Consider the following 16405-nt stretch of genomic DNA (forward strand, 5'->3'; position numbering starts at 1 on the left):
TCAATTTAATCAACTTCCTTGCTTTACTGTTTATATTTAATTTCAATACAAAGTATTTTAATTTTTCAACCACATTGTCCAATCCCTGCACAGGTCTTTGCCTGTTCAATCTCAAAGCGGTCTTACAGACAGTCTTATTTAGAGTGTTTGCTTCTGCTTCTACTTTTTCTAGTTTGTATCAGAAATCCCAGATTTCTTTGTATTCCTTATCCTTCTTGTCTGTCTTAGGTGTGCTTTATTACCTTAATGTGACACCATTTATTAACCATTTCACTATTATAGAACATTAATTTTGCTTTGAGGTTTGTCCGTTTGCACTTACAAGTAACACTACAAAAAATTTTGAATGTTTTCAAGTTATATTCCCAACAATGGATTGAATTAGTAAGTCAAGGAGTTTGATTACTTAAGTAACTTTTATTTGGTATTCCCAGACTGCCTTCCAAACAAATTTTACAAATTTGAAGTTTTATCAGCGATGGAGGATTATGTGCCTGCTCCTGCACAACCCTGCCACTCCTGGATGGCACTGTCTTTAACCATTTTGTGCTAATCTGGTGAGTGTGAGAAATGACGCTGAGTATTTTTCCAAGTGATATTTAAAAATGTATGCTGCTGCTTTTGAAAATTCAGATCCTTTGTGGCTTGGGAATTAACATTATGACCTATTTTAGAACTCAACTTTTTAACAGAATCATAAATTTAGAAGTGGAAGAGCCCCCCAGTTCTTGTCTTGTTCAGGAAAGTGCTAGAAATGGTGTCTGAACCAAGTCCTCTGCACCTCGGCCCAGCGCGCTTCCCACTACACCAGGACCCTCCGGTGCTAGTAAGTCTCCTCCTCTAGATTCTGCCCATAACTTGAACCTGCCAAGATCATTCTGGGTTCCTGTCAATCAGAGATCAAGATATGCCTCAAGCTTCAAGTAAGAGGCAAATGTGACTGATGTCTTCATTACTCCATTAGGACTTTGAGAAACTTAGAATTAAGGCTTTAAAAAAAAATTGGTAGAATATATAATGAGACTCAAGGAGACATCTTTAGTAAAAAATGTCCATGTTGAAATTAAACAAAAAAATTTTGTTTGGTTATAAAGAAGTGTTGGCTGCAAAAAAGCATTCTACCAAAGAGTATTTTTTTCTCTATCCATGGAAAACATTATTCAGACAGAAACTAGGCCACTAAATAGAAGTATTCATGAATTTTAAAATCTACTACAATTTAACACATACTGTACAAAAATTACAAACAAATGAGTCACGAAATATTTGAGAAAATACCTCCTTTTCTCCTTTCTTGCACATTCTCACGCTAGCTGTAAAGCAGTCAACACCAGGTCTTCAGTCATCAGTTCTCAGCATTACCTTCGCAAAGGTAGGCTGAAATAAATGATGCCAATAGGTACACATATGTAATCATTTTCTTCCAATTATCTTCCTTGCACACTTACTGTACTGATGTTTTTAAGTATCTGGTGAAATCCAGAGGCTGAACAGTAGTTTCATTGCAATAAGTTCTTATTAGTTGGCTTAAATCTTCATTTAGAAATGAATCCACATGGAAAATTTTATCCTGAAAAACAAAATAAGTATGTACAAACTCAGTTATGGGCAGAGGGGGAAAGAGTTGTCTGTCAATCAACAACAACTCACCCTTCTGGCTAAAATCTGAAACAGAATATGGTTCTTTTACGTTATCTTATCTGGCCACTGAACATCTCTTGTTATGAAATGAAATGGCCAGCATTCCCTCAGCAGAGACTTGCTTTCATGCCACCATCACCTCCCTTGAACACATCCTAACTTCATTTTACCTATGATCAATTCAAAAGTCAAGCTCTGAGGTAAGAAAAACAGAGAAAAACATACCTTCTTTGGGGGATTAGCTGACATAACAGGAGGATTAAATGTCATTGTCTTCATACTGTAAGTTTCAAAAAGTTCTGTAGCTGATCTGTAATTGCAAAATATTATCTTGTAAGTTCCCAAGCTGATACTGTATCATATATCTATAATGTGAAAATGACAGAATGTGGTCATTTCAATAGAGTTTATACAAAGAATTACAAATAAAGTAAAAAAGCAATTAACAGTGAATTGCTAAACAGTTGTGATGCATGAATTCACCGGTATATTACTGTTATAACAGATGAGATGCACTGACAGACTCATATAAACTAATGCAAAACAAATAATCAGAACCAGGAAAACAATCCACAATTACTAGAAAAATGGAAAGAACAAAAACAAATGAAACTGAATGCGATGAAATTATACCCAAGCTTAGTCCCTAAAAAAGAGATGTAACAAGGTACCACACGGGAGGGGAAGCTATGTGTGTGGAACAGTACATATGTCACAGTGTTTGCTACATGTTGGAATAGTTTTGCTGAATTGTATTTCCCTTTTTTATAAGGAAATGGGGTAGGGGGAAAGGGCTTGTACATTGGAATATGTAGGTAACAACATGATCAGTAAAATTTCTAATTAAAAAAAAATAAAGATCATCTAAATCAATAACTGTATGAAAAAAAAGCAGTTATCACTATTAGGCATATATCCCCAAGACAGCGAAGAAGGGGAAAAGAATCATATGTACAAAAATATTTGTAATAGCACTTTTTGTCACAACAAAAACTAGAAACAAAGTAGGTATGCTACCTGTGGAATAACTTAAAATTTTGCCATGTGAATGTAATGAAATACTGAGCCATAAGAAATCACAACATATTATCATCTATTAAAACTTAGAAAAACTTACATGAACTTATATAAAGAAGAAATAAAGAGAACCAAGACATTGTGTCTCTTAAACTTTTCATTTCTCACAAGAAAAGGAGTTAAACCCTCTACAGAAGGTTATATTCCAAATAGATGATTTAGAACCACAAGTACCATCAGATGATACGTCATCCATTAAGGAACATATAAGTGAAGGGGTAAGTGGAAATGGGTGTTGACTCCCTGCACTCATTTCAGATCTCGTGTCTTCCTCAGGCACGTATCAAGGACATGACACAGAATCTCTTAAAACTTGTCCAATCTGATGATCATTACTCACTTCTGTTGCATCTTATGGGCACAATCAATAATCAAGCATTTATTATGCACCTACTACTATGTGCCAAGCACTGTGCTAAGTACTGGAGACACAAAGACAAAAATTAAATATGCTCTCCCTTCATGAAGATTGCTTTCTCTCAGGAGAGACAACAAGTACAAAAGGATGTGTAGGATATTTTACAAAAAAAAAAAACTACAAAGTAATCAGGTGGTAGAAACATTGCTTGAAATTATGAAGGTTGGGGCAAGAAACTCAAAACTTTAAGAACACAAGTGGTATTTTTTCATCACTGAAAGGTCTTCAGAAGAGAAAAGAGCAGATCTGCAAAGTAAACAGGTGGTTAAGATAACATGTGAGAAGCAGATGTCTATTTCTAGACCATGGCTTAAAATTAGGAAAGAAAAACTCTGAGCCAGAGATGGGTTATTGGGGGGAAATGTATTTATCTAGAATCCTGAAAATCCAACCAAAAAAGACATAAAAGGGAGAAGGAAGAAAACTGTTTATATGTATATCCACCAAGCCAGAAGCACAGGAAGTAGGCAAACAGAAACAGCAGTAGAAATATCCAAAAAGTGACAAATAAAATCAAAAAAGGAGGCATATGAAAGCCCAATACTCAAGGTGTTTATACACGAATGCACAAAGTAGGGGAAATAGAGACACTACCAAACAGAGATAAATTTGATTACATGGGAATAACTTTAATTAATATTTATAACCCCTTAAAGGTTTGATAAATTATCAAATTATCATTTGATTATCTCATCAACCTCTTTTTACACATGAGGAAGGGATTTGCCCAAGGTCACAAAACTATAAATGCCAGAGGCTTGGTAGAATAGACCTCAAATTTGGAATGTGGCTTTCTAAGAGTATATTTTATTCAAAGGGAATAAGATAGTGAAGAGTGCCAGTTCAGCATTCTAAATGTGGTTCAAGAGTCTAAAATGCTCTAAGATTTTTGAGCCACCCTTTAGATTATGAAGAAATACAATATAAAGGAATCCCAGAAGCACAAGGGAGAATACTGGACAATCAGTGATGATCAATGAAAACAAAAACAGAAGTGATCCTGCTGTTGGCGTGTTACAAACAAGCTGGATAGAAAAAGAAAACAGACACGTTTAAGAAATCCATCACCAACCTGGCACTCAGGGTTAGGGCAATCTGTCTGACCCACCTTATTGATTATTCCACCCTTCCAAAGACACAAAGGAAATCACTACATTGGCTCTAACACTCACCAAAGAGGAAGTAGTTGCTGGGGTGGAAATGATGGGAATGGAAGGACAATGACTGATCACTAAATCTTAGCATTTGTGATGGAGGACAGAAAACCAGGCACCGTGAAAGCAGATTTCAAATCGTTCAGAGGAAAATGTCCAGAGAGGATTCCATAAGGAAAATTTTTTTTTAAATCAAATACCTCATGTATCAAATACCTTAATATCCCAAATGTGCAGATAACAATTCTCAAAAGAATTTCAAACTATTAATAATCACATGAAAGAAAGTTCCCATTGCTGTTACTAAGAAAAATATGGATTAAAAAAACCTTGAGATTTCACTTTACACATAGAAAACTGGCAAACATGACAAAGGACGGAATGGATTGTGGAGATGCACATTCATGCTTTTGTCAGCGGAGCTGTGAATTAGTACAGCCGTTTTGGAAAGTAGTAAGCAAATGAAGGGACTAAAATGACTGCATCTTTTAACAGTGACCCAGAGAACCAATTGCTAGGCATACACCCCAAGGAGGTCACTAACAAAAAGGTCCACAGACACCAAAATATATAGAGCCGCACTTTGTGTAACAGCAAAGAACTGGAAACAAAGATAAGATGCCCATCAATGGGTGACTGGGTAAAGAAACTGTGGAGCATCAATGTAAGGAACACAAGTGTGCTCTAAGAGACAGTCAGCATGAGGAATACAGAGAAGCATGGAGACATCTGTATGAACTTAGGCAAAGCGAAGGAAGAGGAAAGCATTATACACAGTAGCAATGGACATGAAGTAACAAATATCAGGAACTCAAAACCGAATGCTGCAAAATACGGCCAAAGAGAAGAGAAGATGTTTCCCCCTCCTTTGCAGGGAGGGGAAAAGGTCCACAACCAGCAGCACTGTCTACAAAGTCAGCCTCTCTCTGGTTCTGCTGACTGGTCTACACCAGTGTAATGGGTTGATCAGTTTTTTACGCATTTTTTTTCCTTTTGTCAATTAAATTTTTTTCTTTTTTTTCTTTGGGAGGAATAAGCAATCAGGTTTAAGTGCCCAGGGTCAAACAGATAGTATGTCTGACTCAGGTCCCCCTGACTTCAGGGCCAATGCTCTATCCACCGCACTACCTAGCTGCCCCAAATTTCTTTCCTATAAAAGAGCATTCTCTAAGAGGGGAAAAGAAGAAAATCCAGGCAATGTAGAAATAAAAGATAATAATAAAGATCTTTTTTAAAGAGGCTCCCATGGTCTAAAATTCTGTAAGGGAAGTCAGCTAAATTCTGAAAATACAAAGAAAAGAATTCCAAAAGGGAAGAAAAAGAGTTGTCTAAAAGAAACTGATCTGGATACAAAGGAAAATGATCAAGAAATCTAGATTCTGAAAATACATGTAGAAAGAATGGAAGGTAATCTTGATCCACTGGTGACCCTAGATTCCAGCCATACAGCCAGATGAAATCCAGACTGTACTCTCACAAAGCCATCATGCTCATAAGAAAATGAAAAATTTCCTAAGGTAAAGCAGTTCATACAAATAATGCTGGGCCTGGAGTCAGAAAGACAAGAACTTAAATCCTGCCTCAAACATATGGTAGATGTGTGACTCTGGACAATTCACTCAAACCTCGCCATGTTCTAGTTTCTGGGATCCTCACAGCACCAACCTCAGAGCTGTATTAGTGAAACATCACCAATGCAGAAGGAGGCTGACTGGTATCCCTGGAATCTGAGCTTTGGCTCTGTGATATTTCACTTCAGTTGATTTAGAAAACAGGCTGATCAAATCTGCATATAACACAAGATAATGGAAAGAGAGCTGATGTACTGCATGAAACTTGGGCATCAGAATGCAGACTGGGACACTAGCTCAATTCTAATAGATGATTTAAAAGAAACAGAGTCTCACACCTGAATTCAAAACCCAATTTCATACATATAACTTTGGGGAGACAGGGCTCAACAACATTTCACCTAAAAAAGATGTTTTTTCTTGTGGATTGAAAACTCAATAGGAGTCAACAGTGTAATACGGTGGCCCTAAAAGGGAATGGAAACTTAGCACCATGACGAGGAAATGCTGAGGGAGGCAGTTCCACCGATCTGGATTATGATGTTTAATTCTGGGCAGCAGCCTTTTAAGAAAGATAAGCTATTGTTAAGCTGGAAAGGACAACTGAGGAGCAGAAAATCTCCAGATCAGGCTAGATGAAGACTGGGTGAAGGAACTAAACATGAGAAAATTTAAGAAGGTGAAGGCTTGTGCACAGCACTACCCTCAAGGATGTGAAGGTCTGTCCTGTCAAAGAATCTGACCCCAGAAAGAAGAAATGAAGAGCCTTAGCATCCTCATCTGTAAAATGAGAGACTGACTAGGGGCCTCGAAGTTCCCTTCTAGTTCTAAATCTAAAATGCCACAATCTTGAGATAGGAAAATGGCAATTTAGGCTGAAATAAGAAAAACTGATCATAGCTTTAAAGCTATCCAAAAGTAATTGCAGGCTGCATTGGGAAATAGGTAGCAAGTTTCCCTTTACTATAAAATATTCCAAAAGCTGAACTGACCACTCATTATGCATGTTAGAAAGGGGAATCTTGGGCAGAGACAGAGCCTCCAGATCCCTTCCAACTTTCAAAATTCCAGAGGTGTCACAGTATAGATCAAGACATAAGTTTTTGGACAAGAAACCTTTCAAGATGGTTCAACAAGAAGAAGAACAGCAGGAAAAGGAACTCCAAGGAGATTCGTGAGGAAAGAAGGCTGGCCTCCAAGCCTCTCTGATCAGCCTAGGAGTTCTGCAATCCCACATCCTGCTGAGGAGACCAGGAGAGACCACATAGTACTCTGCTGACCATGGGAATTTCACCTCCCAGAAGATTAATGGGAAACTAAAAAATGGAGATAAAACAAGAGTGAATGCACATATCTAGAAGGAAAAGAAACACAAAGAGGAATGAGTCCCTTCAAGGACAGATACAAGAACTCCTATACAAAACTGAAAATCAAAGAACATAAAGAAGCTGCTCTGTTTTAATTAAACCAGGATTGGGGGCAGAAAATCAACAAAAAGACCTCATTTAGGTTATAGAAAGGGATCAAGGTTCAACATGGGTAAAAAGAAAAAGATTCCAGAGCCAAAGAGAGAGGAAAGGGCTAAAAACGAATGTAGAATGGAAATGAAATACTAACTATACACTGCTTATACCCTAATGAAGCCTCACACCAGTGCAAGGAGCCCTTAGGTCCTTGAGGTAAGTAAGCCACATGCTGTGTCAGTGCTGAGCAGGAAAGAACAAGGATATGAGGATACATTCTTAGAGTGTGCGCCCCCGAAACAGAGAGCTACCTCCACCACCCCAGAATGAGACATCCAAGTGCTGCACCTTCTGAGATCAAATTTCCTCAACAACTTATACAGCAGTGCTAGGATCAAAGTCACCTGGTAAAAGGCATCTCCCTTCTGTACTCTAGCTACATCCTGAACCCAAGTCAGTCAACATCTTAGCCATCACCTCCTTCTCCCCTAAACTATCTTTGCTCCCTTCTGCAAAGGAATGCTCTTTAAAAATTCTCTTACAAAAAAAAGCAAGAGTGTGTTCAGAACTTAAAATTATCATCTGAGACAGCAAAATGAGTATTCAGAATAAAACTGAGGTCCCCAAACAGCTCAGCAAAGGTTAATGCAAGCAAGTGCCAAGACTGATGTAAGTCTACGGCAATGAATAAACCACAATCAAAGGACTCTTAGTTCTGTTATAAGGTGCTGTACTGTGAACTTCACCTCCGACTTAAATCTGGTCTAAGAGCTTCAGAACCTTCAGAGGGCACTCCAGCAATCAGGTGAGATGCAAATCTCTGAACAACCGGATGGTAATGTCTCTGAAAGAAAAGTACAGAATGATTATAGGAATTTGCATGGTATTTTAAGCATATCACTTTGAGAAAACTAAGATTATACATAGGATTCACACAGAAGTTCATCAAGGAAACACAAACCCAGAGTCTCCTCACTGGGCTTACAACAGACAATCATTCCAATCACTAACTTACCAATGAAGTAGCTTATATCACTCTCACTATAGTAAAATGGTGATTTCTCTTTTTTCCTGGGCATTTTCATTTTTTTTTATTTTTTGTTACATTAAACCTCCCCATCCTGCACTAAAGAAGGTCACCATTTATATAGATAAATAGATAGATATTTATAGATAGATAATTAGGTATAAGTCACACTATACATATTTCTATTTATCAATTCTTTCTCTGGAGTTGGATAGCACCTTCCTTCACGGGTCCTTTGTGGCTGATTTGAACATTTACAATTCTCAGAACAGCACTACCATTCAGTTACTCTGAACGCTACTGCTAGCATTGTATACAACATTCTCTTGGCTCTGCTCATTTCACTCTTCATTGTTTCATGCAAGTCTTTCCATGTTTCCATGAATCAACTTGCAGAGCATTTCTTATAGCACAAAAGTATTCCATCACAATCATATACTACAACTTGTAAAGCCATTCCCCAACTGACGGGCACCCCTCAATTTCTAGTTCTTTGCCACCACAAAGAGAGCTGCTGTACATGTTTTAGAACATACGGGTTCTTTTCTTTTTCCCTGGTTACCTTGGAAAACAGATCTAATAGTGAGTGGTATTGCTGGGTCAGTGGCTTCTCTTTCAGAGTAAGGTGAATCCAAGCTTGACAATTTTCTGTCCTATATAAAGCCAAAAAGGTTTCCTTGTGTGCATGTTTTTTAGGCTTTGAAGTTTCACTGTAACACTACCACCAAAACGTCAGTGACTATAAGAACATTTTATAGATAAAAATATCTTATAGTTAGATTCCCTTAATATTTTTAGGGATTAATTCTCCCTCTTTACATTCCAAACCAGATCTTCCTGTCCCACATTCAGCTCCATTAGGAAGTGTTATAAAAAGGTTCTAAAACCCCTACCACTTCACCTTTTCTCCTCCCACTTAACCTATATTTCTCTTTATTGATAAAAGTATGGCATCATGGGAAAATTGTTGAATTTGGTGTAGGAGAAGCTAAGTTCCAACCCTGGGTCTGCCTCTTACCATCTGAGTGACCTTGGACCAGAGTTCCTCACCAATAAAAAGGAGGAGGCTCTGACAAGAAGGTCTCTACCATTTCTTCTGTTTTTTCCTAACATCCTAAGGAACAGTCAAGGAACAAAATCAAATGTAGTACTATGAGAAACTGGTCAGCAGTTGGCAGGAAAACTAGTCCCTAGGAGATCAACTTATTAACTACCATAGCAGAAAGTTATCTGGAGACCACAAGACTGAAAAACGCTGTCCCCTAAAGGAAATACAAAATCTCACCCGAAGGGCATGCAATTCCCAAAGTGCAGTGTTCTGAGCATTGCAATACTCTGGTTCATCCAGTTCAGGAAGGAAAATTCCACTGCCCTGAGATTCATTGTCAAGCAGCAGATCTGTCTTTGGAAAGGTCTAAAATAGAGCCACAAAGAAAAGGTTTGTACTACAAGAGAACAAAACAGCATTCAATCTTTGCCCATCCTTTAAAACTGCTCTATCTTCAAGATAATGCAGGATGAAATCAAAAAGCTATGTCCACCCACCTCCCCACACACACACAGAAGAACTGTGGGCTTTGTTTAAGTGCATTACCAACACTTACATGCATCAAAACTCTGTTAGTTGCAAGAATGCCAATACTTGAATTTGGTAGGACATGAAGAGCCAGGGTACAAAGGCGTTTTATGAAAGCAAGGGCTCGCTGTTGAGAAACTTGCTTTCTGCGTTTGGTTAGCATAACATCAAGGCACTGGAGAACAATTTCAACATCCTCGTTGGTAGCCCCTAGAGCAGAGAGGCAAAAGTATTTCAAGAATATTCAGGAAAGAATATTATCATAGCAAAACTTCAGGGTTTGAAAACTCAGTGTACCCATATCACTCCCCTACCAGTGACACAGAAACATATTTTCAACCCCAATGACATGTAATGAAGGAGAGTAAGCAGTACCTCTCTAATTATAAAGTGCAACTTATTGGAGGACTATTACAAAAATAGGGCAGCTAGATGGTACAGTGGACAGAGTACTGGGCGTGGAATCAGGAAGATTCCTCTTCCCAAGTCCAAATCCAACTTCAGACACTTATTACCTGTATAACCCTGAGTAAGTCACTTAACCCTGTTTGCCTCAAGTTTCCTCATCTGTAAAATGAGATGGAGAAGGAAATAGCAAACCGCTCCAGTATCTTTGCCAAGAAAACCCCAAATAGAGTCATAAAGAGTCAGACGCGCTTGAAAGATGTTTGAACAATATTACATATAAGCATGTGACATGGATATGCCAAAAACTCAAGCGTAACCCACACGTTCTCTTACATCGTCTGTCTCCACAGCTTCCTCGGAATTCCGTCATAGGCCCCCCTTCCCTCATTTCATCACCACCACCTCCACCTCCAGCACCCAGTCAGAGAAGCATTTTTCACTCTATGGCATATCTATGAAGGTTTCAATTGAATGTAGCATATTTCAGGTGTGAAATAGCATACAAAGCCCAGTGATTTACATAGACCTTAAAGCTAAACATGCCATAAAAAAATGAGAAGACAAGCAAATCAGACATCTTTTACTGTTATGGATAAGAGATGTATCCTTTAAAAAAGACAGAAAAGAGGCAATTACAAAAGATAACCCAGACTTGATTACATGAAACTGAAAAACTCCTACACAAAATTAATTCCTAATCTAGGAAGAAGGGAAATGGTTGAAAGAGATGAGTGATCAGTGCATATGTCTAGCCTGTTTTCAAAAAAATTGCCAATAACAAAAATATGTAAGAATATTCCAAATCAATAATAACAAGAGAAATACAAATCAAAATATTACTGAGTTTACCTTCCACGCCCCAAATCAGCAAAGATAGCAATAATTAATGTCAGGGGAGTTACAAGAAGACAGACATACAAAGGCACTGCTGGAGCTATAAATCAGTACAAACATTTTGCTAAGTATTTTGGAATTATGGAAATAGAGTAATCAAAATGTCTATATCCTTTGATATAGATGCCACTACTAGGCTTATATCCCATAGAGGCCATTTCTAAGAAAAAAGTCCTCAAATATATCATTATATTTATAGCAGTGCTTAAGGTGATAGCAAAAAATTGGAAGCAAAGGCCGCCTGACCCGGGAAAGGCTAAACAAACTGGGATACACAGATGTAATGGAATATCACTGTGACAGACATACATACTAAAACACTTGTTGCAACTTACTCCCTTTGAAGAATAACAAGTCTTTATATAAGGAGTAAAATTCTCAAAAGAAAAGACAACCAAGAAAAAAATACTTGGAAATTTGCAACTTCCATAGCATTTTACAGTATAAAATAAAAATGACTTAATTCAAGTCTTTTGTTTATATTACACCATCTCGCTAGTAGCCTTCTTCCTCTCAAAGAGTCATTTCAGATAACAAATAGTATTTTGACCAAAAAAAGAAAACAGAGAGAGAAAAATCAGTATAATTAATGAATACATCAAAACAAATCTGAAAATACACACAATGTTCAACGCTTATGATCCTCCTTCCAGCCCTGCAAAGCGATGGGTTGGGAGTCTCTTGTCAAATTTCTTCTGTCTCACCACATCTGTTCTTTATCTGCAGCATTCGCTTCTGATTTGTGTGTGGATGGGTATGGCTATTCCCTCCATTTACAATGTTGTAGTCATCATGTGTCTTGTTTTCTTGGCTCCACTTACTCTACCCTACATCAGCTTCTCAGTATTCATCACCTTTCTCGTTTATTACAGCACAGAATTATTCCATTACATTCACATACCACATAACCATTCCCTCATTGATGGGCATCTGCTTTGTTTCCAATTCCTTACAACCACAGAGAGTGCTCCTATAAATATACTGGCATAGATAGGGACTTTCTTCTTAGATCTTTCCTAAAGATAATTATACAACAGGCTTCTGATTTAAGGCAGTAGTTCTCAAACTTAATCCATGTACTGTCTAGCTCTTGTCAAATTCCAAAATTCTTGTCTTTTGTACTCCTCACAATTAGTTAATATCACAAAACAATGTTAGTTTTGCATAGTACTAAATTTTTCTAATCCCAAACACTTTACTCTAACACTGAATTTTTAGCTTCAGAGCACCCGCATCCTTCAGACAGTGTTTAGTGTTGGATCAGCAGTAAGATTGCACTCCTAGGATGACCCTTCTGACCAGAAACACTGAGCTTCTGGCTGAGCACTGTGCTTTAATGAAACAAGCTAAACATCTACAGTGAAACAGCAGAAAAGAAAAAAAATGTGGTTCTGATCTGCCTTGAAAGGTCCATGTGACAAAAGTGTTCCCATCATTGGATTTCAGTCTACTCAAAATGATGCTAAGCTGACTAAAAGGGGAAACAAAGAATTTAGTCCTGTTTTACTATGGTTGCTTCATATCAGCCTATTAGAAACTGAAATGTAGTGATTTCAAACAAAACTGATTTCAAAGCTCAATATCAATAAAAAACCATATCTGATTAAAAATATAAATCATCATTAACATACCTGCATGTAATTTAAACAAGGTTTTGTAGAGATGTGTATAGAACTTCATAGGATCAATATTTAGAACATCACCTGTTTGAAACAGAAAACCACAAATGAAATACGAGTCCATCTACACTACAGGTTACTTACACTTTACTTAGTAGATACCTTACCTTGGCCAGAAAGGATGTGGAAAGCAGTATGAACACAATGAAGGCACTCTCGGTAGCTTAGTTCCTGGAAGTAAAGATGGAGATTAGGAAGCATGCTTGAAAATTTCACATTTGACAAATAATTCATAACAAATTTACTTACACCAGACTCAATGAGAGTATGCAGAACGACTAATAAGTCATCAAAAAACTCCACATTTATAAGATGTGCAAACCTAGAATGAAACATAGATTATTTACTCAAAGATAGATTCAAGCATGACAAATAGCTAGGAATGAAGCTTAAACGCATCATGAAAACATCTTTCTTGGTCCAGATCTCTAACGTCATCAGTTTAAGGAAACCCTGATGTAAAAAGTCCATCCACCAGTGCAGATCAGTAACTTGTCTGCAACTTAATTGGAGCAAGTTGTCTAGGAAACTGAGCATGAAATGTCCAGGGTCACTAAAAAATACTAACATGTAAAATCCAAAATTTGTTAGGGTGTTAAGCCAAACAAAAATAGCTTCTGAACCTTCTGTACTGACATAACACAGGCATACCTGATCTAATGTTGTTAACTGAGTCTATGAAAGCTTAACATGAGATACTGGGACAATTCCAAAGAAAGTGTCCTAAGTTAATAATAATGAGCTGATTCACTCTGTAAGAGCCATGACTTTAATGTTAATGATGGGAGGGTGAAAGGATGGGGGAGGCACTGGCTTGCTGCCCTCATCATCAACAGACTCTCAATGCTGCTGCTCTTTCTTTTCAATCTGCAATATTACTCTATGGCCAAGGCTCCTCCTAAGCTTGATGTCGACAAGCCAAAAGGAAACAAACTAAAAATCAACCCTGGCCTTTTCTTCTCATGTGGGTCCTATGGATGTGGCTGAAAGGTCAGAGGTTGGACAGGGAGCATAACCTACGTAAACAGCACTTGGACTAGGATAGTCACCATGCAATGAGAGAAGCTGCACTTCATGAGCTGGGGAGAGAGAAGGAAAAGGTATTTGTTCCCAGGTTACTGGAACCTGAACACCAGGGGATGGCCACCATGTGCATGTGTGCAATATGGCTAATACAGAATTATGTCTACAGTGGAAAAAAAAAAAGAACTGGAACCCCCAAAGATGTGCAGGAACTGTACCAATGGATACCTTGGAGCAACAGAGAAAATCCAAAAGAGGCAAGAGCAAAAGAAGGAAGACTACAAGGTTTATGGATCATTGGAGATCAACAAGGTGGCCAAGAACACTCACTCTCTAGCTGGGAAACTGTCCTGCAAACACTTGTGCCCGGTTACGCATGGCCTATAGAGCTTTGGATTCTACAATACTGACAGGATTCACTACATTCAACATCTGTTATTTGGGGAAGATTATACAGGGATTATGAATCCACTGGATAATGCCAACATCTGCCTCCCAAGCCTCCATGATTCTGCATTACTTTACAAAGGTAGTGCCTAGCTGAAGGTAGCACATGAAGGTATATGAGCTGGTGTTGTTGTGACAAGACAGGAAAGGCCAGGTTGGGGACTAGTGGTTTTCTGGTACCTTTGTCCTGTAGCAAGTTCTCATCTATACAAGAATCAGAAGTCCTTCACTCACTTCCTTAGGGGATCTGAGCCATCACTGGTGGCAAATTCACAATCCTGGATGCATTGAGTCCTTAACTTACCACTATGCCCTAGCCTTAACTCACTTGAGGGAACCTCTTTCCTAGTGGATGACTTCCTAGTTGTGACCCATGCCCCCATCTCATTCATGTTGTCCTCAGATCATAAGACCAGCCAGTCTTGCCCTATTCTGCCCTCCCCTAGCTGGTAAAGGTTTATACTGTGAAAGTAACAAGAAAAGGTAGCATAGTGAAATAGCGTTGGTCTTTAAAACAAAACCACATCAATTCATAAAAGATGAAGCATCATAAATGGACTAGGCTCAAGTTTAACCTTTACATCAAAAAGAATTTATTTAGCAAGTACTCATCAGTCGTTTTTGTTTTCTCCCTACTTGGATTAATACATCAATGATCATTCATATGACACTACAATTTTAAAAGCTAAATATCTTTTTATTCTCATAGTGAATTCTTGAGTTCAAAAAAACTACAAGGAGAGAGGAAGGAAGATACACAAGGGAGAGATGGTCTTGGAGTCAGGAAGAGCTGGGTTGAAGTGCTGCCTCTGACATATTCTGGCTGTGGAACCCTGGTCAAAGTGCCTTCATTTTTGTGTCCCTAGCAACTCAAGACTTTCAGCTGCAGAGAAGGCACACTGGGAGAAAACATTCTCACTGAAAGCTCCTTACACAGATGTAATTATGCACCGGCACATCTTGAGAGAACAAACGTTTACTTTTAAGTGTTCAGAATGTGCTAATTACAAATAAATTGTAAAAGCAAAATTTCTACCTGAACGTACTTTATTAATCATTACATGTATTTCAACATATCTGCACTAATTTGTGCTTTCCACTGAATCAAAATGACCATCTCCAACTAGTCTAAATTATGAATTTTTATGATATTGCATAAATAAGGTTCAAAAACATCACACACAATTGACTATATGAAGCCTCATAAGAAAGCTGAAGCAGTCAGAACTTAATAAACACTGAGGCCAGTCTTGGGGCAGGGGGAAAGGGTGGTGGTAGAAATGCAGTAGGAGGACTATTGAGAGTTACTGAGAAAACGGAGGAAACAGGTGATGAGACACACCTCCTTAGCAGGGCAGCATTCTGGATACTTTATCAACTCATCACTGTATCTGCTGGTTCTGTTACAAGGGAGGCAGTCTGGTACACACAAGACTCTTAAATCAAAGATCGTGGATCCAAATCTCTCCTTTCTACATTTAATACCAGCTGTGACCTAAGGCAGGTCACTTGAAATCTCTGCAACTCAGTTTCCTTATCTGTAAAATGATAGGTTATTGCTAAGGATAACTGGATTACCAAATTCAGGTTCCAATTACTGGTGCCACAAAGGAACAGAGAAGTAATATATTCACAAGGGATCGAGAGGATGGGTAGTATGATTAATAAAAAGGGAATGGATACAAGAGATACCATGGAGATAGAAATATCAAAATTTGGCAACTGACTGGATATACGGAGTAAAAATGGAGGAGTGGAGAATAATAAAGGTTATGAACCTGGGAGACTAGAAAGAATAATAGGGCTCTCAACAAAATTAGGGAACTTCAGTAAAGGGGAGGGTTTAGGGGAAAGATAATGAGTTGTTTTAAATAGCTGAGTTTAAGATGTCAATGGAACACCCAATCTGAAATGTCTAATAGCTCAGGAGAAGATCTAGGACTGGATATACAGATCTTGGAGTCATTTGCATAAAAATGACATTTAAAACCAAAGAAGCTAATGAGATCAACAAGTAAGAAATTACA

General features: G+C 38.0%; 1 protein-coding gene across 3 annotated transcripts in view; it reads right to left on the bottom strand.

The window, feature by feature from the left end:
• The window catches only part of NOC3L (NOC3 like DNA replication regulator), a 41952-nt gene continuing 25547 nt past the window's right edge, over positions 1-16405 (bottom strand). For 2 of the 3 annotated variants that reach the window (XM_072625691.1, XM_072625683.1), the window contains 8 exons: positions 13158-13230; positions 13016-13079; positions 12861-12932; positions 9956-10137; positions 9637-9765; positions 8071-8168; positions 1867-1951; positions 1-1570 (listed from right to left, as the gene is read on the bottom strand). In XM_072625691.1, the coding sequence (XP_072481792.1) occupies positions 1445-1570; positions 1867-1951; positions 8071-8168; positions 9637-9765; positions 9956-10137; positions 12861-12932; positions 13016-13079; positions 13158-13230 (829 nt within the window). In that variant the 3' untranslated portion in view covers positions 1-1444. Of the gene's footprint in view, positions 1571-1866; positions 1952-8070; positions 8169-8780; positions 9005-9636; positions 9766-9955; positions 10138-12860; positions 12933-13015; positions 13080-13157; positions 13231-16405 lie in introns of those variants that run through there. The other variant, XM_072625692.1, reaches the window with a different exon arrangement.

Source organism: Notamacropus eugenii, chromosome 1 (assembly GCF_028372415.1).
Source record: "Notamacropus eugenii isolate mMacEug1 chromosome 1, mMacEug1.pri_v2, whole genome shotgun sequence".
NCBI lineage: Eukaryota > Metazoa > Chordata > Mammalia > Diprotodontia > Macropodidae > Notamacropus > Notamacropus eugenii.